This window comes from Lynx rufus, unplaced genomic scaffold, assembly GCF_022079265.1.
Source record: "Lynx rufus isolate CCGP_SWC_20201006 ecotype Redwood Valley unplaced genomic scaffold, mLynRuf1.p SCAF_8, whole genome shotgun sequence".
Taxonomy (NCBI): Eukaryota; Metazoa; Chordata; class Mammalia; order Carnivora; family Felidae; genus Lynx; species Lynx rufus.
In genome coordinates this window covers 843,402-866,265 of record NW_025814896.1, presented here as the reverse complement: position 1 = coordinate 866,265, position 22,864 = coordinate 843,402, and the positions used below count along the sequence as shown (strand labels likewise).

The window sequence follows — 22,864 nt, the reverse complement described above, 5'->3', positions numbered from 1 at the left end:
TGATCCCACAGGGGTGAGGGGAATTGGGGGCTGACGGTGGCAGAAGGTCGTGGCCCTCGGGACAGTCGGGACTGCTAGCTGCTTGCTGAGTGGTCGGACGCGTGTCCTGGGCAGGAAGCCAACGTGTCACCATGCTCCAGATAAACTTTAATAAGATGTAGGCGGTGACCCGCCCTCCAGACAAGAACAGGCATTTCCTAGCCGTCCTTTCCAGCCCGGCCGCCCCCCAGGCAGGTCTCAGCAGGACCGAGCCAGCACCGGCTCCCCCGGGGTGCAGTGACCCTTTCCAAGGCTGTCTCACAGTAGGCAGAAAACAGGGGGACAATCTGGCAAATGCTGTGACCCCACGCAGTTGAGGAACCCCTAGGACAGCCAGGCACAGACCTGGGGCTGCGGGCACCTGGCCCCCGTCCCGCTAGATCATGCCGGCCAGCCAGGGGGGCAGGAAGAGACCCGCGGTCCCCAGCAGGCAGACGAGGACGAACACCCACAGGAAGATGCGGTCGATGACCATGGCCACGTACTTCCAGTCCTCCTTTACCTGCAAACACAGACGCGTGTGGTCACTCCCAGCCCACCGCCCTCAGGCCTCCAGACGGCGAAAACCTTCTAGAACCTGGTACTTTTCCCGGCAGGATCTCCATTTCCCCTCCTGGACACCCAGGTAATCAGGGTGACCGCCTGCTGAGCTGAGCAGGAGGGGCTCAGGGACGCATCGTGCAGGCCGGGCCTGGGGTTTGGTGCTCTGGCCCACCTGACTTCACCTGCCTGGCCAGAAGCCCCAGGGCCAGGGAGGTGGAGAGCCTCTGGGACCCCAGCAGCCAGGCTGCTTTATGGTGACGTTTGCTCTCACCTCACCAAAGCTGGGACGGACGCCATGGAGAGCATCAGGTGTGCCCCCATTTTGCAGATGAGGAAAGTGAGGCCCAGAGAGGGGATGCCCACATGCCTTGGCTATTCAGGGTCAGGGCCAGGAGCACCCTCGGGGCCTCCCCCGCAGTGGACCACGTCCAGAAGGCGACGGCCGAGGCCCAGCTGCCCTGCACTCCCACCCACCCTGAGCACCCCCCAAGGGGCGGTGCTCACAGGCCAGCTGCCCTCCTGAGTCAGCGGGGTCTCTTAGCTCTGTCTCTAAGGTCCCTGGGCGGGAGTGGGGGGGACAAGCAAACGGCAGACCAGGGCACCGCGGGCAGGCTCGGAGTGGGGCACGGCAGCAGGAGCGGAGGGCTCCTCAGAGGTGGTGAGGATGCCCTGGCTTGAGGGGAGGTCCCGGACACGGAGGCCAGAGGGCACGTCACCTGCGGCCATTCACCTTTAGAAAGGAGGCCGTGCTGTCCACGCACAGGTGGGGACCCTGAGGCACAGAGGGCAGCCCAGGGCAGAGGCTCCGAGAGGCACAAGTGGTGGCGGGCTGGGCGGGTGGGCCGCCTGGGCAGGGGTGGGCTCAGCCCTCGTTCTGGGGTGTGGAGGGTACAGAGGGCCCTTCACTGCCATTTTCTGCTCTGATTTCTCAAGTCATCAGAGACATCCTGAGGGTTTCAAAGCAAACCGAAGCCGGAGGGCAAGCAAGGCCACTTATAAATAAGAAGTCCATCCGGGACCCTCCGTTCCAGGGAGGCTGAGACACACACACACCTCCGCTTTGTCTTTGATCCCCCCGCACCCGTCCCCCATCCTGCAGATGAAAGGCCCTCGCGGACAAAGCCGCCCAGAGCGTCCAAGGCCCGTCCTCGTCAAGGCAGCCTGGCGACGCTCCCAAACCAGAACCAGGTCGTGGCGGCCAGACCCGCGATGCGGATAAAGGACGGGCCAGGCCCCCTCCAGACAGGCACCGCCAGCCGCTGGGCTCCCTGAGGATTCTGGTTCCACTTCTAACGGCATCAGTCCCTCCTCAGCACTGCTCGGACCCCCCAGCTGTGCTCCCACCCCCAGCTCGGACCCCCAGCAGTGCTCAGACCCCCAGCTGTGCTCCCACCCTGTGCTCAGACCCCCAGCTGTGCTCCCACCCCCAGCAGTGCTCCAACTCCCCACCAGGGCTCGGATCCCCCAGCAGTACTCGGACCCCCAGCAGTGCTCGGACCCCCCACATCGAGTTAGGGAACCATCTGTTCTTTAAGAGCTGGCAGCAAAATGGGGTCCAGGGCAGAACCTTCTGGAAACCTCCAGAACAGCTTCACAGCCTCTTGAGGTTCAGCAGGGTACCTGGGAAACCGGGGACGTGCTGTGCAGGCAGCACCCCTGATCCTCTCCAGGGCTCACTCAGCCATGGGGCACATGGTCCTGGGGCCACACGTGTCCCATAAACAATCAGGGGCCATTACCCAAGGTGCAGGCAGGGACAGCAGCGTCCCCATCATGGCGGCAGCAGCACCGACAGGCAGGACACAGTTGACAAGGGCAAGGTCAGTGCAGCAGGGCAGAGGTCAGGCCCCAGGCTGACCAGCAAATAGCGGCCCAGCAGACTGACCAGGGCCAGAGACCCCTCTCACTTCCTCTGCCTGTGCTTTGACCTTACAGATGTCCCCACCTCACTCCTGACTACAAGAGGTCCTGGGATTTCAGCCAAGTCTGAGCTGGGACGGGTGGACAAGCATCACTACAAGGAAAAAGGAACGTTCCCTAGCGGTGGGGGTCAGGCAGAGACGGCCCGTCCCTGGGCCCAGTGCCCACCAGCTGGGCGTCCTGGGCACATCCAGTAACCTCTCCTTCGCGAGCCAAGCACAACAGGTGCGTGGCAGTCCTATCTCAGCCCTAGGGGCTGACACTCAGCAGAGGGACTGGGGACACTGTCAGGGCGCCCTCCGACCCCTGCCAGTGACTGTGCTCCTCCACAGCTGGGGTCCCGGGGTCCCCAGGTCCTTGTAGCCAGGCCAGCGATAGAGCCCCTTCGCCCACGACTCCCAGCTTGACATGTGGGGTGCTGGCCGAAGAGGCAGGGCTGTGCCCCAGACCCCAGTCCTTCCCGCCCCCTACTCCTCCTCCTCCGCCCCGGGGCCCAGCCACCCCCAGCCCCTCCCCAGAAGCCCACGCCCCGCTTGGACAGGGCTTTCCTGGAGGCCAGCAATAGCGCCCAGACGTCCTGGGCCTGCCCTCTGTCTGCAGGATCCCTGTGTCCCGAACAGCAAGGACGCCCCTGCGGTCCACTCTCCGCTAGACGCTCTGGGCCACCTGCCCCAGTGCCACCCCTGGGACCTCCCGCCAGCGTCAGATGCTCAGGGAATAGAGAGCAGGACAGGGTCGGGGCTCGAGGTGCGTGCGTCCCAGAGCTCAGTAGCCTGGGTCTGGGCCCCGGCCTTTGGACTTTTCCCTGGCCGCTCCCTCCTCCGGAGACGAAAGAGAGGCAGAGAGCGTCTGTCCAGCCAGGGACACCTCCAGACACAGCCATGGGCAGAAACTTACCGAGAAGTCCGTGTCTTCCGCCTTCAGATGGTCTGCGATGTACTGGACGCCCTCTACGGCCCGCGTCAGCGCCGGGGACAGGGGCAGGTGCCGGGGCGCGGCTTCGGTGCCGCGGGCTTTGAGCGCGGCGTTTGGGGACGGCTCCTTCTGGCACCTGCACTTGCACGGAGAGGGCTGGTCTGGAGGCGGGAGCTCGGCCGAGCTGGCCTTCAGAAAGGCGGGGGAGCCGGCCACGGGGCCCCCGGCCTGGGAGGCGGCGGCGTCTCGGGGAACGCGGCACTGGATGCTCCGAGACCGGCACCGGACGCCGTCCTCCGCGGCTTCGGCGGGGCTGGACACGTGCTGGGCACTCAGGGACCGGGCTTTGGCGAGCCCCGGGGCCCGGGTGCCGGAGGGCGGGTGGCAGGGATCGGGCGAGGGGCAGGGGCTCCCGTTCTCAGCCTCCGAGGGCTGCGGGGCAGGGACCTGGTCCGAGGGCGGCTTGCGGGCCGCCTGGGCCTTGGCCGGCTCGTCCAGGGGGCCGCGGGAGGACGGGGAGGGCGAGGCGGGCGAGGGGCCCTGGCTCCGAGCTGCGCTCGGGAGGGTGGGCTCCCCCTCGGGCTCGGGCCAGAAGCCCGGGGCGCCGGCCACCTTGTGCATGGACTCGATGAGCCGCCTGCAGTTGTCCTTGACCACCGGCGGCCGTTTCATGAAGAGCAGGCGGGGCACGACGTCCAGGAAGACCCGGCGGACCCAGGCGGGCATGGTGTGCGTGCGCGGGGAGCGGTGGTGCACGTTGAGCACGAAGACGGTGATGACGATGGACAGCGTGACGAAGATCATGGTGAAGAGCAGGTACTCGCCGATGAGCGGGATGACCAGGGAGGTGGAGGGGATGATCTCGGTGATGAGCAGCAGGAAGACGGTGAGCGAGAGCAGCACGGAGATGCAGAGCGTGATCTTCTCGCCGCACTCGGACGGCAGGTAGAAGACCAGCACCGTGAGGCAGGAGATGAGCAGGCAGGGGACGATGAGGTTGATGGTGTAGAAGAGGGGCAGGCGCCGGATGACGAAGGCGTAGGTGATGTCCGGGTAGACCTCGGCACAGCACTCGTACTTCCTGGTGTTGTAGGTGCCCACGGCGTCCACGATGACCCACTCCCCGCTCTCCCACAGGTCCAGCTGGTCCACGCGGCCGTGCATGTTCACCAGGTCGATCTTGGCCTTGTCGTAGGTCCAGGACCCGAACTTCATGGTGCAGTTCTGCTGGTCGAAGGGGAAGAAGGTGACGTCGATGCTGCAGGAGCTCTTGTAGATGGCCGGGGGCGTCCACTGGACCCGCCCGTCGTGGAAGAGGTGGGCCTTGGTCAGGTGGGTGACCGCAAAGTCCCCGTCCGCGCTGCGCAGGAAGAGAGGGGCGTGAGACCCCCCGGCACTGCTCCCGGCTCACGGGCGCGCCCCCCGAGGGCGGGGCGGGGCTGGGGGCCCCCCCGGGCGCGTCGTGGTCAGCCACCTGCCTCAGCTTATCACCCCTACCCTGGGGGGACACGCGGCTTGGCGGCGATCCCGTGGGGGGGGAGAGGCAGGGAGGGGGCCCTGCGCGGGGGCAGGGGCGGGGGGCCTGGCAGCCGGTCCGTTTCTGTCCTGGAGCCAGGAACTGGTCTGGGCCAGGGCCCGCGGGCAGCCTAAAGGGGGGTCAGGTCCCTGCAAGGGTCCGAGGTCGGGGAGCTCCCGTCCCCGGTGTGAGGACGAGGGGGGCCCTCCCCACGGCCCAGGGCGGAGGGCAAAGGGCACGGCTCCTCAGAGGGTCCTGGCCCCCACCCACACCCCGTGCACACGACGGCACGGACGTGAAAATGGCTGCGGGCACGAGGCCACAGAACTCCGCAGGGTCTCGGGGGACAGGGCCTGGTCCCCTGCAGGTCACCTAGGGGGTCGGGCCAAGCAGGACCGGGGCCTGTCTGGTCACCTTCTCCTGCCCCAGACCAGGCGCGCCCGCACCACTGGGCACTTTGCTACTCTCTCTCTGCTACCCCCACAACTCACAGGTGAGGTTACTCCCCTCCGGCACGGGCGAGGACCCCAGGCCACATGAGCGGGAGACGACAGGGCCAGGCCCTGGCCATCGCCCTCCTGCCTCGCCCTTGGCCGGGGGCGGGTGTTGGCTCCTGTCCACAGGCCGAGCGGGCACAGGACAGGGCCGGGGGGATAGCGTCTGCCTCACTGCCTCCACGAGTGTGCCTGGCGAGTGTGGAGTGGGGCCCAGGAACCTCATCGGCTCCTGGAGTCGGTCCTGCTCTCCTCTGTGGCTGGAAGCCCCTGGTTGCCAGCGGGGTCCCCGGCCAGGGTCACCACTCTCCTGGCCTCAGTCTCCCCGAGGCGTGGTGGCCACGAGCAGGTGGAGACAGCGGCAGCCCCAGGCTTGGCTCTGAAGGGCTGGCAGGGAACCTCCCCACGGCCCCACGGAGCCCCAAGGACAGTGGCTCGAAGACCGTGGAGGTGGGGGTTCACCACAACCTGCTGGCACAGCAGCTCAGCCAGAGAAGCTGCCGGCAGACCCCAGACCCTCGACACCAGCTGCTCAGCCCCGGGTGTGGGTCAGGCGCCCACCAAGGGCTCAGAGCCCAGCCTTCCGTGCCGGCCCACACCCCTGCTTCCCACACCCACCGCGGGTGCACTCAGCCCGGGCCTAGAAGCCCGCGGCCCCAGTGAACACCTCCCCGTCCCCCGCATCCAGCTCAGAGACCCCCCCCCATGCTCTCAGTGGGCACCAACCCGATCCCATGACCTCCGTGACCCTTCCTAGCTGACGTCTAGGTCGGTGGCAGGTGGAGACCCGCAAATGCATCCCCACGAAGAGGGGCAGGGCTTTCCACTGGGGGCCGCTGGACGCTGGCCTGGGGCTGAGGCTCTCTCCCCGGCAGGATGACGCAAGACTGTCCTCCCTCGGCAACATCCCTCCAAACCCAAAGCCTTGCCCCTCTGAGGCACAAAGCAAACGAACCAACGCCACTCAGCAAACATTCTGCACGGAGATCAGAGGCTCCAGTCGGTGGCGTGAGCCCGGCAGCCCTGATCCTCCAGGCAGGGCAGGGAATGTTCCAGAAGTTCACGGAAAGCAAGCCCAGGAACTGGGAATCTGCACCCAGGCCTCTGGGTTTTGATGCCCACAGACAGGATCGGAGTTTTCTCCTGGGACACAGCCCGCTGACCCCTGCGGCCACGCCCCCACGTGCCCCCAGCCGCAAGGCCCCTGTCTCCTGGCCCGGCCCAGCCCCGGCTCAGATCCCCGGGACGCCTCCCAGGAGGCCGTGCTCGTCTGGACCTGTGGCCTGGGCCTGCGGGTGGACATGCTCCCTGATGTGCAGCAGCCTGGCCGCGTCTTGAGGAAGCAGAGGATCTCAGAAGGCGGCCCGGAGGGTCCAACGTCTTCCCGGCCCGGCCCCGAGGCCCCGGCGGTGCAGGGGCGAGGCCCGGCGCCAGGGGTGTCTGGTTCCACGGCAGGCGTCCAGCAGGGCTGTGCCTCCGGGGAGCCGAGGGGCGTGGACGTCGGGACTGGACGGGCAGAGCCCGAGCACGTTCTACGGCAGAGCAGGGGCGCCGTCCCAGCCTGTCCGGGCCCCCCGCTCCAGGCCCCGCGAACCCCCATCCGTGTGGTGCTGCGTGTAAGAGGCCTTGCGAGACACTCTGTCCCCAAGGGCTCACGTGGAGAAGCCCCCAAGTGGACAGACAGCACGGCCTCCAACCAAGGGGATTCCCCAAAGCTACCAGAAAGCTGCTCCCCCTCTTCCCCCTCACCCAGTGGCCCAGGGCGACCACCCGGCCACACTCAAGTGGACAGCAGCCTGGTCAGCGGCCTCCCGTTGCCCCTGGAAACGAGCCCTCCTGGTGGCCGTGGCTTGGCCACCATCGGCCACCGGCTCCGGGACCCTTCCTCGCCCACCACCGCAGCCCTGAGCAGACAAAGCCTCTGTGCCGACCACAGCCTCACAGAGAAGCTGGGGGTCCACCCACCACCTCCCCCAGGCACCCGGAAGGAGGAGAAACAAGGAGGGACTTTGAGTGTAGCCCCATCCTGGGCTGCAGTCCCGGGGGGTCTGTACAGATCCCAGAGCTGCTTCTCAGCCAACACGTCCTGCCCAGGGAGGGTCTGGTGTGAGCACAGCAGGAAGGCTCCCCTGGGGGCCCAGGGCGCTGACACTGATGCACATCCTCTGAATCCGCCACTCAGACGGTGTGGTGCTAGGTCCTGGGGTGAGGGGTGTGGGGAGCAGACCGGGGACCCCGGGAGGGCTGGGGTGGCGGCAGGGGCTGGTCGTAGAGAGCAGAGGACCGTGCCCTGCGGAGAGAGCCTTCCCCTCGCGGAGCTGACCCCCTCTAATGCATCTCGGAGAACCCTCCAGCTCTCACGCTGTTATTACTGGAATCAATTAAGTTGGAAAAGGAGCCCAATCGTTCTTAATCAAATAGCAACGTTTTATAGGTCAGGCCCATTGCCCGGGGGCCCGGGAGGGGCTTTGTACCACAGCCCGCTGGGGTCTGGCAGTGGGGAGGGCAGGGGTCCGGGGGGAGCTAAGTGCTGCCACTTGCTTTGTTCGTAATTGTAACTGCTGTGGGAGCTGCTGCCCCGGCCTGAGCCTGAACAAACAGCCCAGCTGTGACCCGGCAGTGACACGGGGACAGAGGAGGACGTCGTCGGGCTGCCCTGGGCTCAGGATCCCCCAGCAAGGGTCCCGGGAAAGGATGAGTTGGAGCCCACCCCCTGCCACGGCCATGCCTGGAAAGCACCGGCTTCCTGGCACAGAACCACCACATCCAAGAACAGATTCAGGGAGGCGTCCGGGGGCCACTCGCTCAGCAGCGTGAAGGTGCCGGTGCTGGGAAGGCTGACCGCACAGGGGGACTGGGGACACCGAGCTGGGCCGGGTGGTTGTGTGCGTGGCAAGGGACCACCTGCCCGGCTGGGGACAGTGAGTGCGGCCGGTAGGGGGGCAGCTCTGGGGCCTGCAGTCGCCCTGGGGCAGGACTGGGGCGGGGGGGGGGGGTGGGGGGGGCTGGTCCAGGCAGGGACAGAGCCCCCAGGGCCCTTGTCTCCTGCTTTGCTCACCCCCCTTCCCTTCCAGAGGCCTCAGCCCTGGCTCCCGACAGTGGGGCCCACACAGGCCACCACCTCTTGCTCGCGCCTGGATGGCCTGGATCACTGGCACCCGGACACAGGTACCTGCACCCCTGCCCGCCGACCTCCCAGGGGCTCACTTGTTGTAAAGGACGATGTCCGGCCGCCAGATGAGCTCGGAGGGAATGCGAATGGAGGTGACATTCTCGTAGTCGGCAGGGTCCCAGCGCAGCTTGTAGTCATGCCATTCCTGGGGGCAGGGGGAGGTGGGGGGGAAGCCACAGCTGGGAGGGGGAGAGCCGTGGGGGAGAGGTGTGGGGGAAGGGGAGAGGGAAAGAGGAGGGGAGAGGGAGGGGGAGAGGGAAAGAGGAGGGGAGGAGGGACAGGCAGGGAGGGGTGTGGGGGGAGGAACCATGGGTGGAGGGGGCCGCACTCGCTCACCTGCTTCACCCACACGTTAGTCGTCATCATCTGGTTCTTCTCATCCTGGGACACAGAGAAGGGCCATTGTTGTAACTCCCTTGGGTGACTGGAGCCTCCCTGTCTCTCTCTCCATCTCCCTCCCCCCTTCCTCCTTCTCTCTCTACTCCCCCTCTCCCCCTCACCCCCCACTCTCTGGGCCCTGAGTATTTTCCTCACCCACAAAGACAGGCCTGTGCTGAACACGGGAAGCAGGCGACCTCAGAAGGAGTGAGTGCCCCGTCCCTGGAGGCAACCAAGCCCAGGATGGTCAGCCCGAGGGGATTTAGAATGTGGGGACAAGGACCCTGAACCCTCCCAGAAGGAGAGTGGGGACAAGGCTTGCCTGACTTCTCAGGCGGCCAGGGCCTGGCGCTCCCCCAGCCACACAGACGTGTGAGATGGCGAGTGTGATGGCTCCCAGGCTGCTGCTGGAGGACAGCTGCCCTCCGGGGACCCTGCCAATGTGCTCCACCCTCCCAGCTGCTCAAGACCGCCCTTGGGCAGGTGTGTCCTCGGTGACCAGGCGCCTGCGCCTCCGGCCGACCGTCATTAAAGCAAGCTGGGTTCGCACAGGCCCCGCGCTCACCAGGCTGGCCCCTCGACAAACTTGCCCTGTAGGACCAGAGCCTCAGCACCTTGAGGACAGGTAAGGGGCTGGAACAGGGGAGGTGGGAGCGGGAGGCCCGGCCGGTTCCCTCTCGAGGTCACAGTGTGGTCACCTGTCCAGGTGAGGAGGCTGGACCACACACCCTGAGAAGTCCCGTGGCCCCGCCCTGCACTGCCCTCACCGCCCCCCCCTTATTCCCTACCGGCGAATGGGGAGGGGCCATCTGCCACGGTTCTGCTGGGGAGCACCGTCCTCTGGGCCGTCAGACCCCAACACGTGATGGAGCCTTTTGGAGCGCAGCAGGGACGGGGGTCCGTGCAGAACACGGAGGTCTGGGACGGGAAGTCCCGGGGCCTCACACTGAGCCCTGTGGCACTGATGCCGGCCTCTGTGGGCCACAGCACACCCCAGCCCCCATGGGTCACACCTAGGAGGGGGCTGGCCCCAGGTGGGCCCTTTGCCCAAGGTTCGGGGAGGACCCCCTCAGAGTGCCCGTTGCCCACAGGGTCCCGAGGGCAGGGGGCCAGGCAGAGAGGCACAGGGTGCCGGGAGCAGTGTCTGAGCAAGGCTCTCTGCACCCAGCGATGGCCTGACATCCCCCCCACCCCACAACCCCCTGTGCCAGGAACACACAGGCCAGTGGGAAAGACCGCTGAAACCAAAGAAATCCGAAGGATCACCAAACCAGAACGGTGTCCGGTGCCCGGACGGGGGTCAGGGTGGGGTCTTGTCCCCAAAGGCTCAGGCCTGGGCCCCTGCCCACCTGCCTCCCCGGGGGACAAGCTCCCAGCCGGCTAGTTCAGGGAGAGGGGACCGTGTCCCTTGCCGCCCCCGGGCACTGCCCTTGATCCTGCTCTCCCCCAGACCCACCCGGGGCAGGCCACCCAGCCGCCTGAGCAGGGCTGTCCCCCCCCATCCAAGCGTGACCCGAGCGGGCCCTGGAGCCGGTGTTGGACACAATGTCCAATGACCTCGGCAGCACGGTCCTGCCCATCACGCCCCTGCCTGGCCCCAGTCCTGCCCTGCCCTCCGGCGGACAGCCTGCCCCTGCTGTACCCCGTCCAACCCACCCCCCGACCTCCCCAGGCTCAGGACGAGCTTCAAGGCGACAGGGCCTGGCCTCCTTCCTCACCAGGGACTCCTCGGCTCTCCTGCAGGTGTGAGCTCACACACGTGAGCACGCCCTGCCCAGACACAGCCCTGCAGCCAATGCGTGAGCCCTGCAGGGGCTGGGCAGAGAGGGGCCCAGACGTGTGCCACTGGGCCGCTCATCAGCACGCGCGTGTGCAGGCGTGCCCCGGGCCAGCTCTGGTGCACACAGAGGAGCCTGGGGGCTCCTCTCATCCTGCCACGCACGTCCCTCACCAGGACTGGAGCCGATGTGCCCCAGGCCTCAGGCTCTTCCGGGCACTGGGAGCCGAGGCTCTGTGGTGCCCCGAGGAGCCCAGGTAGACGGTCCGGCTCGGAACTTTAAGCGGCGGGCGGCCAAGGGCCGCCTCTGCCCATGTTTGGGGACCTCCGCGGGCTCACCAGCCCCGTGCCTCAGCCAGGAGCACTTTGCAGGCGTAGTTTGAGGTCTGGCTCCAGGAGGCCGGAAGCCTCGAGTCTGGACACCGCTGAGGACAGGTAGACTGACCAGGTCTCCCAACCCACAGGGCCCGCACGCAGCCCTTTCTGTCCCCCCTTCCCAAAGCCTCTCAGACGCTGCCCAGGAAGCCGGACAGGCTGCCCTTCTACGTCACGGGAGAAAAGACCGGTGGCCACCGGATACACACGGCGCCAGTCTGGGATCAGGGCCTCCAGACCCCGTAGGCCTGGGGCCCCCTCGTGGTGAGCGAGCCAAGCTCCCCGAGGCCCCCTCCTGGCCGGGCTGGAGCCTCCCCTCCAAGGCACTTGGGCCCCCACCCCAGTGAACCCACTACCCAGTCAGATCTCCCCCACAGGATGGGCCCCGACCCCAGATGGATGCCCCTGCCCTTCCAGAGCTGTGACCATTTGGAGACGGTACCCCCAGCTCCCCCTCCGCCCCAGCAGTCTCCTCGGTCCCTAACCAGGAAGATAAATGCACCCAAACCTGTCCGAGCCTTGCTGGGACACCGTGTTCCAGACCAGTGGGTAGCGGGGCTCTCCTAGACCAGGGGGCACAAGGGTCGCGTCTCAAGCCCCCGGCCCCTCCACTCACAAAACCTCCTGCAGCCTGACCACTCGCAGCCGGGGCAAGTGCCCCCACCCCCCAGAGGCACGTTCTGCTCTTGGCTTCTGAAGGACACGGCCCCGGCCTGCTGCTGACACTCTGGCATTGTGGGTTGCCACGTGGGGGGCGGCGGGGAGCAGAGCTCCGGGTGGGGGTGCACAAAACCCGTCTTTCCTCTGGGCTCCCCCGCAAGGGCGGGTGTGCAGGACTCCGGCGGGGCTGGACACACGCGGCCTGCACAGAGAGCAGACGGCAGCCCCCCGCCCCTCCAGGCGCCCCGGCCAGGCCGGCCTCCTCTAGGGCGCAGGGGCGCCCCTCAGGCAGAACCTCCACTGCGGTGTGTGAAGGCCGAGGCCCAGCGCTCCCCGCTTCCCCCGCTCGGCACCTACCACGTCAATGAGCTGTGCGATGGACAGCCCGAAGTGGACGAGAACCACGTCCGAGATGTTGGCCACGGGCCGGGACCACTTGTTGTAGCCAGCGAAGAGCTTCTTCAGCAGCCGTTCCTCTGCGTGGGCCCGGGTCTCCACGTGGCTGCTTGCTGTGGGGACAGGAAGGTGTGCAGCTCAGGGGCGGAAGATGGTGGGCCCACCGGCTGCCCGCTCCGGCCTCCCACCGGGCCCCGGCTTCCTTCCAGGCCCATCCACCTCAGGACATTTGCACATCCTGCCCTACTCCGGCCTCGGTTTCCCTCCTACCCTCTGGGTAAAAGTGTAAGTTCCTCAGGGAAGCCTTTCCAGACCCCTCAAGCACCCGGCACTGTACCCCCAAAACAGACAACTGATCTGGTAAGAGCTGACTGGGGTAAGTCTCCCTGCCAGACGTGACTTCCGGAAGGAGGGGCTGCATCTCCAGCTACTAGCAGACTTCTGAAAACACAAGGTGGGGGTAACCACAGGATTCCAGGACACTGGGGACCCGTCCAAAGAGGGGGAGGGGGGACGGACAGCCGGCTTCCTGTAGCTGCCAGCAACCCTGAGTTACCACCCAGACCCGGACGACCACTCCAGCACCCTGTGTTCTTGGACAGACACGCAGACTGCCTTCCATGAGTCAAGGGTGACCCCCCCCCCAACACACACTCTGCTTCCTGGGAGGGGCCACTCTGACCCAGCCCAGCCTTGCTGACCAGTCTGTGATCTGAGGACCTCTCTGTCTCTCCTGGGCACCTGCACTGGGGCCACTGCATCATAAGGGGATTTGGGGAGGGGAACAGGGTACCAGCTCACCTGTAAGTCACACACAGGATGTGAAAAGGGGGTCCACCAACATTCCTAGGTCGGTCTTTGACCAGCGGGACCCTTCACTCTCAGTCCAGAGCTCCCCAGCCCAACCTTATTCTTCCTGGTCCCTTGGACCAGGAGAGTATAGCCCACCCCTCACGGGGGAGGCCAGGAGCTTCAATTCCCCCCACCAACCTATGAATAACAAGGTGGCTGCCCAGGGGGTGGGGGGAGGGGAAGGCGGAGGGGGCTGGGACTTAGGCTGTCCCACTGAGCCTGGGGGAGCAGAAAAGGTGCGGGTGGGGTGCGGTCAAGGACGGGAGCCACCGCTCTGATCCCCCAAATCAGGAGCAGGCATGGGGGTGTCTGCATTAAAATGTGGCCAAATGGATAAAGAGGGGGAGAGATGGGCCCCGCCTCTCTTTACCCAAGTTGGAGCTTCTGGGTCCAGCTCCCCAAACAGCAGCCCCCACCCCCACCCAAACCTGTCTCCCGCATTCGCGGGCGAGTTAACTCCTTCCTTGCCCCGCTCGGTCCGCACCGCAGGACAGCCTTTGCGTCTAGGGTGGGGGAGCCTCCGCGCTACCCCGTTGCGCGCACCCGCGGCTCGGGACCGCAGCCAGGAGCCTCCCCTTCTCTGGCTCTGGAGAGCCGAGGCCGCCCTGAACTGGACGAAAGGGGGGCCTGTCTAGCGCCCCGAAACTTACCGGGCAGGAAGCCGGCCCCCAGCAGCAGCAGCAGCGGCGGCAGCAGCGGCGGCGGCGGCGGCGCCCCCGGGCCCCCGAGCTCCATGGCGCACCGAGCGGGCTCTAGACGCGGGCGGCTCCCGTCTCCGCCGCGCCCCCGCTCCGAGGCCCGCGCGCGCCCAACTTCATGCCCCCGCGCCGCGCGGGCCGCTCGGTCCGCTGGGCCTGGTTCCGCCGCTCCTCCCGCGGGGCGCGGCGGCGGCGGCGACCCGGCCGGGAGCGCGGGGCTGTGGGCTCGGCGGCGCGGCCGCGCCCGGACCTGCCCGCCTCCAGCCGGCGAGGAGGAGACGGAGGAGGGAGAGGGGGAGGAGGGGGGAGGGGGGAAGCGGGCGAGGACGTGAGGGGAGGAGGGCGGGTGGGGGGAGCGGACCACCGGCCGGGAGGGGGCGCGGAGGCTGCGCTCGGCCAGCTCCGGGGTAAAGTTTCCGTCGTCCTCCCGGGGCCGGGGACGTGCCCGAGCCAGGGGCGGGGGCCGTAGTCACTGCGTGCGACTGGGGGATCCTGCCACCGGCTGGTTCCGGGACCGAGACACGCTGACCTCCACCCCCGCCCCCCACCCCGTCCCCAATCCTGGCGCCCCGCCGCCTGCCTGGATGGGGGACGCGCACCCAGGGGCTCGGGGCGCCCCGCTCGCGCCTGGTTAACTCCATCACCCCCGCCCCGCTTCGCAGTTTGGAAATCACAACCCCCTTGTCTTCTTCCCCAGAGAGGCGTTCGTTCAGGAAGGACCACCCCTTATCAGCCTGTCCCCCGCGGACCGACCGGGAAGCGTCCAGTGGGGAGCCCAGGCGTCGCGGCCCGCCCTTCTGGGGAGAGGGAAGGACCCTGACGCCCCCGCCCCAGGCGAAGCCGCTTTGCTGCCTCCAGATACGGCCTGGAGCGCGCGCCACGGACAGCGGCCGAGGGTCTCTGCCCGGGCGGTCGGAGGACAGTCCAGCGGCGCCCGCGGGCCGGTCGTGGACAATGTCAGCCGCAACCGAGGTGCCTGGCGCCACCGTGCCCCGTGCCCCGGAGGGGGTCTGCCCCCAAGTGGGCCGAGGTGGCCGCGGACCCGCAGCAGGTGCCCGGAGGGGGTTGGGAGGGGTCGCTTTGTGCCACACAACCCGGGTGGTGGTGAGGAGAGGGCGCCGGGCGGCCATCCCTGCGCGGAGTTCCCGGAGCCCCCACACCGGAGGAGACTTCGGGTCAGGGTGGGGAGCAGAGAAGAGGCTCCACTGAGAGCCTCTGGCCTAGAGCCCGCCCTTGAGGGGGCAGAATGTCTGTCAGGAGCCCCCTCCGCCTCTCCCCACCCGGACAGACACAGGCGATGGTCCCAAGGGCCCCTGACCCCTCCCCATCTCCCCCTGCCCCTCCCAGCTGGGCTCCCCTCCCCCATCTCCCCCTGCCCCTCCCAGCTGGGCTCCCCTCCCCCATCTCCCCTGCCCACCTCCCCCAACCCATACCCCTTCCCCATCTCCCCCTGCCCCTCCCAGCTGGGCTCCCCTCCCCCATCTCTTCTGCCCCTGCCCCGCCATCTCCCCCTGCCCCCCAGCCCACCTGCACTCGGAGCCCAGGCTGAGCTCAGCACAGCTCATCACATCTGCTCTGAGACCTCCAGGGGCTTTTCTCATGGGAGCTCTCTGCAGGCTCTCCTACACTTGCCTACAAATAGAGCTTCCAAAAGGCTCAGCCCTTTTGGTCAGTGGCCAGTCTCAGAGGTGGTGAGCTGTCACCCATTACACCCTGTGAGGTGGATTCTTGCTGTCCCTGCATCCGGATCGGGAGGTAAATGCGTGGACGGGTTAGGCCACGTGCCCAAGCTCATCCGGCCAGCAGAGGGTTTCCAGCCCAGGCCGCCTGGCTTCCGGACCTTCAGTCCTCGGGCGTGGTGTGTCCCAGGACTGGCCTGTGTCCCTACTGAGACAGACTCCTGGGAGCACCCCATGGTCTGTCATTTCCTGGAGCTAAGGGAAGCCTGCCCTCTGGGGAACCTGGCCTGCCCAGCCCAGCACAGGGCTGTCCTTCAGACCCCCCACCCCCACCCGGCTGACCCGTGTCTCACCTGGACCAGGCAAGAGCCGCCTCATCCCCAGGAGACCTAGAACCTGCTGGAGCCTCCCTCTCAGGGAGGGGACCAGGGAGGGTGACAAGTGCCGGTGGACGGTTGGGAGCGCCTGCCCGGAGCCTCCGATTCTGTGTCTGATTTCGAGAAGTCCCCTGTTCTGCATGTCCCAGAGCAAATAGAACAGCGTTCTGCTTGGCAGTCCAGGCCCGGTCAGTCCCGCATTCCTTTGTCAGTAGTAGAGGCCAGCCATGCTCTGGGTCCTTCTGGAATGCTGTTCCAACTACCTCGGCGTCTCTGTGAAGCAGACATCATCGCTACACTCAGCTGGCAATCGAGGAAGGCGAGCCATAAACAGGCTCGTCACTAACTGATGAAGTGACCTTTGCCCTGTCCCGCTCTCCCACAGCAAACGTGTGCCTTTTGGGATGAGGATGTTCCCTCACGCCCCTGCATTCAGGCTCCTCCCGCAGGACTGGTTGAGGTGAGGTGCTCATGCAATTGTCAGACTGGAGTCGGACGACAAGGGGGTGTGCGGGGAGCTGGGCCAATCTGCGAAGGCTTCCTGGAAGAAGGGGCACAGAGGAACGTAGTCCCGAGGACCCATGAGGAGGGTCAGGCTGAGCCCTGGGCCAGGGGAGACAGCCCGGTGTCTTGGCCCACAGCAGGCGCAGGACCAGCCGCAGGGGGTGCACACCTGCACAGGGAAAGGGGATCCTGGCTCTCGGCGGGAGCCTGCCGCAGTGCCCAGGCTAAATCCCCTCTACCCTCTGCCCCCTTCACTTCGGCCAGCGCAGCAGCCAGGATGGTGGCTCTTGATGGCCATTCCCACGGGTGAATTCAGCCCGAGAGCCCAGCAGAGGCCAGCGGGCCTGTCTCTCCTGGTGCCTGGGACCAGGCTCTGGCGGACATAGGCCCGTGGCTGGCGTGCGCACGCTCACACACATCTGTCCAACCTCATTTGGCTTTCCCTGCAGATTTGCTAATGCAGCGAGATTAACCGGGTCTCACTCATTAATTTGCAAGGTCCTCCCTCCCCACCTGCACCCGGCTGGAAAGCACTCCTTGTGGGAGCCTAGTAATCATCGTAGCGGCCGCTGAATTCGACTCTTACTCCGGGCCTCGAGGCCCCTCCCTCCAGCTGCTCCTGAGTCGGCCGTTTCAGTGGAAAAATTCACAAACAAATGAGACCAGCTTTGAGAGAGGGGCGCCCCCGTGGCCCTGAGTCTCACGGCCTTGGTGGCGGGAGCAGAGTGTCCCCCGAGGGTGATCACGGGTGGGGGCCGAGGGGAGGAAGGATGTGGAACAGGCCCCTCAGAGGCCCCTTCCCAGACGCACCCCCAGTCAGTGTCGCGCCAACTCCAAGGACTACTACCGGCAAAAGTGGAAGGTCGTCTCTGCAGGAACAGCCTCGGCCCTCCCTCCCATCGCCCTCTCCGCCCTCCACCCTGTCCCAAGGACATTTCCATGGTAACCGGTTGTTGGCATAAACAGGGATTTGAATTAAAGGTGGGAGATCCAGCTGGGTGCCCAGTCTGAGCTGGACTGAGCAGGGGGGCGGCGAGAGCCCCCAGGGAGGGGCCATCGGCCCCAGGACCCAGTGGGGGCTCCAGAGACCCCCGTGAGGAGGGGGACAGCGCTGGCGGGCTCAGCCTGCATGCACTCCCACTACCTCAGAAGACCTCCAACCTGTCACCAGCCTCAGCCTGCCCTGCCCGAGCCTCTGTCTCACCCAGGTGACACCGCGCCTAATACCCCTCCATTCGCTCTAGGGTCGGCCACGGCAGGCCCTTCAAAACCCAAATACCCCTGAGGAAGGGGGGATATGACGAGTGCCATCTGGGCTCCACTGTGAAGGGAGATTTCGGGGTGTTTTCTCTCATTCCCCCACACTCTGCTCCAAGGCCAGGCTGTGTCTCTCTTTCTAGGACTCCTGTCCACCAGACAGCTTCCTGCACATTGTACGTGGGTCTTGCTCCACACCACACCTCTGCCAACAAAGTCAGTTCAGAGGGGGGGGGCTGCAGGCTTTGTACACACTGCCTGGCTTTTAGCAGAGGATGCGTGCATGAGTGAATGAATGAATGAGTGTGTGTGTGAATGGATGGGTGGGTAAATGATCGAATGCATGCATGGATGAATGAATGGATGAATTCATGGTTGGATGGATGGGTGGATGGAGAGATGGGTGGTGCACGGATGGATGGGTGTGTGGACGGATAAAGAGACTGATGGATAGATGGAGACGTGGATGGATGGATGGATGGATGGATGGATGGATGGATTGATATCTCTCAAAGGGCATAAGGGAAGCCAGGTCCATAGCGGGCCCCTGTTGTGCCACCCATCAACCCCACCCTGGCCTGGACCCTTCATGCTCAGGCTGAGAGGATCCAGGTGTTTGAGGCTGGCCCTAGGCTTATGGGTAGGTGATACCTGGGAGGAAGGAACAATGACCATGTGGATCAGGCAGGCACAATGACACTGGGGACTGGGGAGGGTTCAGAGCTATCCATTTTCAGCTCATCGATTTTCCTGTCATCCATCAGGAGTGAATCAGAATTTAGTGGTTCTTGTTTCGCTGGCTCTGCCCTCCCTCCGGTCGGGGGTTGTGCCTGCCCCCTGGCTGCCCCTGAAACACTCCTGTCTGCCGGTCCTGCCCGTGGGACCTTCCCCCTGGTGCACAGTGGACCCTGCCCCACCAGAGCCCCGGGCTGGCCCTGCCTGCCTTCTCCCTGGGGCTGTTAGGAGGACCCTGGCCTGGCCTTGGGGTTGAATCCCACAGCAGGAGCCCTGGTCCCACACACACTGCCAGAGAGTCCTGGAGAGAACGCTGTGTCCGGCCCCCAGGCCATGCTGACCACCACATGGAGACAAGAATCCTCCCGGTCCAGAGGGCTCCACCGGCCCGGTCCCCGCTGGGCTCTGCCGCACCCTGCCTCCCGGCCCTCAGCACCGTGGACAGCGCCTCGCGCCGCCCGCTCCCGCCCAGGCCAGAAGCCCTTCCTGGGGCGCATCTCCAAAGGGGAAGGCTCCCCTCTCTCCCCCCGCCGCAGATGCTTCCAACCAGCCCCTTATGGGGACACCGTTGCTGGTCCCCTGAAGGCCACACCAATGCTGGCTTATGGGCGGGACAGAGGGGACAGGGTGGCTGGGAGGCCCCGACTTCTAAGCATCCCAGTTTTTTTTTTAATGTTTATTTATTTATTTTTGAGAGAGAGAGAGAGAGAGAGAGAGAGAGAGCGCATGTGAGCAGGGAGGGGCAGCGAGAGAGGGAGACACAGAATCCAAAGCAGGCTCCAGGCCGAGCTGTCAGCACAGAGCCCGACGTGGGGCTCGAACTCACAAACCACGAGATCATGACCCCAGCTGACGTCAGATGCTTAACCGACTGAGCCACCCAGGTGCCCCAGACCACAGCAGTTTAAAGAGCCCTGGATGTTTTCCTCACGGGAGAGGAGTGGGCAGTAGCAGAGGAGACACAGCCCCTCCCCAAGACACGGACAGCTCGCCCGGGCCTGCTGTGGAATCACAGATAAGCCGCGCTGCCCCAGGACCAGGCCCTGCTGCTCTGACAGGTGCCCCTGGCCCCCACACTCTTGGCATCCCACAGCTGGGTCTCCGCGGGGCCCCGTGTCCCCTGGGCCAACTGAGCGAGGCTGGGCCCTGCTCCCGACCTTCACGAGCACCCCTTCGAGCTGCGTTTCCCGTGAGCGGGGTCTTGCCCTCGACTCTGCAGGATGTTTTTAGACAGAATATTGATCTGCCACTGGCCGGACTCCAATTTCACAGCTGAGTGTCTCTGCCCACGACCCCTCCCCCCCCCAGCTCTGCCTGCATCTCTGCTAAGTAGTTCATTATCTACAAACACACTCCAAGTGAAAGACTGCAGCGTGAGGGGTCTTTGCACTGAGCAAGAGGATCGGGGTGCTTGTGCAGCAGGGCTGAGGAAAATGGGCTCAGACACTGGCTCTGCCCTGCCAGCGGTGCCTCTCTGAGCCTCAGTCTTCTCAGCTGCTAAGTGGGGATAATATTAGTCCTCGACTCAGGGGGGCCTTCCAGCCGGGCATGTGGGGCCTTGCTCAGGGTCTGGCAGCGGCTGAATTGTGGCCACCGTGCACTGACTGCTATGTTGCTTTTCTTTCTCAAGGGAAGCGTCCCTGTGCCGACAGCCAAGGGGCTGCGCGTGGGGTGGCAACTCAAGTGCCTTCAGAGTGCAAGCACGGAGCTCGTGGGCCAGGCCGAGGATGGGACAGACACAGAGCCTGCGCCCTGTGAGCCCTGCCACCTGCCCCAGGGGCTGCAGACCATCCCAGCTGCATCCTGCCTGCATTGGGGGCGGAGGACCCCCACACGAGGCTCTGTCCAGGCGGCCTAACCCAGGACCCAGACAGCAGGCCTCTGGACGCATGCCCGCTCCTCGCTCCTCGAGCTGGCAGACGCATCGAGCCCTCTGGCAGAGGCCCCTGAGCAGACTTTAGTAGAAGGAGTCGGCTCTTTGTGAAGAAATGCATCCTGACGGCTCCCGGCACAGAAAAGCCCTTTGTCCCAGCCAGCTGGCGGCCCGCTGATTCCTAGCCTGAGCCCTCCGGACATGGACATCCCGGGAGGACCCAGACAGCGTCCCTGGAAGGGGGGGGGGCTCCCCGGGGAGGGGGAGGGCGGCCCACAGGCTGAGTGGCTCTGCATGTGGAGAGGGAACAGGTCCAGTGGGAAACTCTGTGACCCTCCAGGGAGAATGCCAAGTCCGCCCAGCAAATCTACTTCTTTGCCCCTCACCTCCAATCAGCTTGCCCTCTCTCAGCCCCCAAACCTGGCACGGACCAGTTCCAGATGGAGCTCTGCCTAGGGCCACGAGGCCGGGCCCCTCCCAGGCCAATGGAGGCCCCGTGTTAGGGCCTGGACAGGCCCTGAGCCCCAGGCTAGTGCTCATGGTTTGTGACCCAGAGTCTGGAGACTCTGATGTCTCCGGGCCACGCATGGGACCTCCCTTCTGTGAGCACAGCAAGGTGCGTGTCCTGGGGCTAGCCCAGCTCTGCTGGCCCACGGGGGGCCCAAAATTGCTGGCTGTGGGTGCCCACCTCCCCCACCAGACCCTGGGACCCTCAAGGCAGGTGGCTGCCAGGAAATCCTAGAGGAGAGGCCAGCCAGGCCTTGGTGCGTCCCGCCTGGACTGGGCTTGGCCGCTGCCCACAAAGCCCCACTGAGCAGGCCCAGGGGCCTCCCAGGGAGGGAGGAACACCTCCTGAGGTTGGAAATTGGGGCTTGATCCTCAAAAACCGGTCCCACCCATCAAGATAGGGGAGAGGAGGCCAAGTTCATGCTCTTGTTGGCCCCTGGACGTGGGGAGGGCGGTGGGCTCTGCTCCCTGCAGACCTGGGCAGAGCTAAGACCCCTCCCCAGCTTGTCACCTCCATTCCCGAGCACATGCCCCGGGGCCCCCGCTTTCGCATGTGTGAGCCATGGGACCCCAAGTCAGGAGGCATATATAGGTCCAGGCCCCTCCAGGCACAGCAGCTGGGCAAGCCCTTCCCCAGCTCAGCATCCCACCCATGAGGTCAGGGAGCCTTCCCTTAGTCCCCAGGCCTCGAGAGCAGGGATGTTTCTGGCCGAGGGGAAGGCTCCTTGCGGCAAAGGCCACAGGGGCCTGGGGGAGGGTGCCGGTGCGGCTGGCCCAGAACGACGGCCCTGAGGTCGGCTCCCCCCGCCACACACGCCAGGCCTACCTGCATTGCCATCCCAGGCTCCTTGGGGAGCAGCACAGTTGGGGTCCCTTGGGCCAGGCTGGATCCTCCCTGCCAGACCTTGTGGGCCAGTCCCACGGGCCCGAGTGCTGATGACACCCGCCTCCGACAGTGCAAGCAATGCCAACAGGCTGCAGAGACCGGCCTGCGGAGGAACCACAAAAGGCCACGCGGGGGGTTGGGGGGGGGGGTCTCCCTGGGGCCGAGCCGGTGAGGCCGGCAAAGGAGGCTGGACAGGAAGCCCCAGCATCTTCAGGACGGCTGCAGGCCCAGAGGCCAGGGGAGAACCTGGAGGCCATGGGCCATTTCCTGGTAGGCACAGGGAAGGCTGCCTGCCCTTGTGTCCATGTTCCTAAATGGGGGCCCGTTTCTGCAGTGCAGCCCTGGGCCTGGCCAGCCCCACTCATGTCTGCCCCATTTCGGGCCCAGCTCTCCTGCCCGGGAGGCGCCCCTGCAGGGAAGGCAGGCCCCTCCACCTCCAGCCTGCCCGAGCCTGGGGACATCCACCCGGCCCTCCTCCGCAGCCCTCCCCGGCGGGAACTCCGGTCGCCAGGCCCAGGTGCTGACCAGGGAGCAGGCGACTGGATTTCAAATCAGCACATTCCCTGGAAGTGAAGCAGGGATGGGGGGGGGGGGAGGGGGGCAGGGCTCTGTCCTCTGCGTCCTGTCCTTGTCCTCCAAGCAGCACTGGGTGCCCGAGAGATGCAAGGTCGCTTCGCATGCCACAGCCAGCAGCTCAGGAGCCCTGGGCAGAAAGGACGCTGTCCGGGCTTCCCCAGTGGAGGTTGCTGACCCCGCCCCCCAGGATGCGCTGCGGAAACGCACCACCCACAGGGCCTCTGGAGCAGGGGCGGCCGTGGGGGGGGCCAGGGGCGCTGCCGCGGGGCAGGTGGGATAAAGCAGGATTTGGCACCTCTGGGTCTCCAGGTGCTTAGGTGAGGAAGCCCACCTGAGAAACCCCGGGCTCAGGCAGAGGTCGAGCTGGGTGGGCGGGGCTGCGGAGGGCGGGCTCTCCCCGGGGGGGCTCAGTGGGTTGAGCAGCGGTCCTTGGATTCTTGATGTCGGCTCAGGTCACGATCTCACGGTTCGTGTGTTCAAGCCCCACGTCGGGGTTCTGTGCTGACAGTGCAGAGCCTGCTGGGATCCTCTTTCCCTCTCTCTGCTCCTTCCCCACCTCAAAAAAAGTGTGCATCGAATCAACCCGTTGTGCACCTCAATCGTCCGCAATGCCAAAGGTCACTTACGTCTCCGTAAAGCTAGAAACGTAAATAAACAATAAAATGGAGAAAAAGGAGGCACACTCTGAGTGGTCCGGGACCCCAAGGCCCAGCCCGGCCCCGAGAGGCCCCATCA

General features: G+C 65.8%; 1 protein-coding gene across 2 annotated transcripts; it reads right to left on the bottom strand.

Moving 5' to 3' along the window:
• Positions 1-415: 415 nt before the first annotated feature.
• On the bottom strand, positions 416-13,772 carry CHRNA4 (cholinergic receptor nicotinic alpha 4 subunit). Of its 2 annotated transcripts, XM_047069063.1 has the most exons (6): positions 13,688-13,772; positions 12,147-12,298; positions 8,936-8,980; positions 8,635-8,744; positions 3,400-4,777; positions 416-541 (listed from the first exon to the last, which is right to left on the bottom strand). In XM_047069063.1, exons 1-6 carry the CDS (start codon positions 13,770-13,772, stop codon positions 416-418), a joined length of 1,896 nt encoding a protein of 631 aa, XP_046925019.1. The 2 variants fall into 2 exon arrangements, with proteins under 2 accessions (XP_046925019.1, XP_046925020.1); XM_047069064.1 differs by lacking the exon at positions 13,688-13,772 and having other exon boundaries at positions 12,192-12,260.
• Between the last annotated feature and the right edge of the window lie 9,092 nt (positions 13,773-22,864).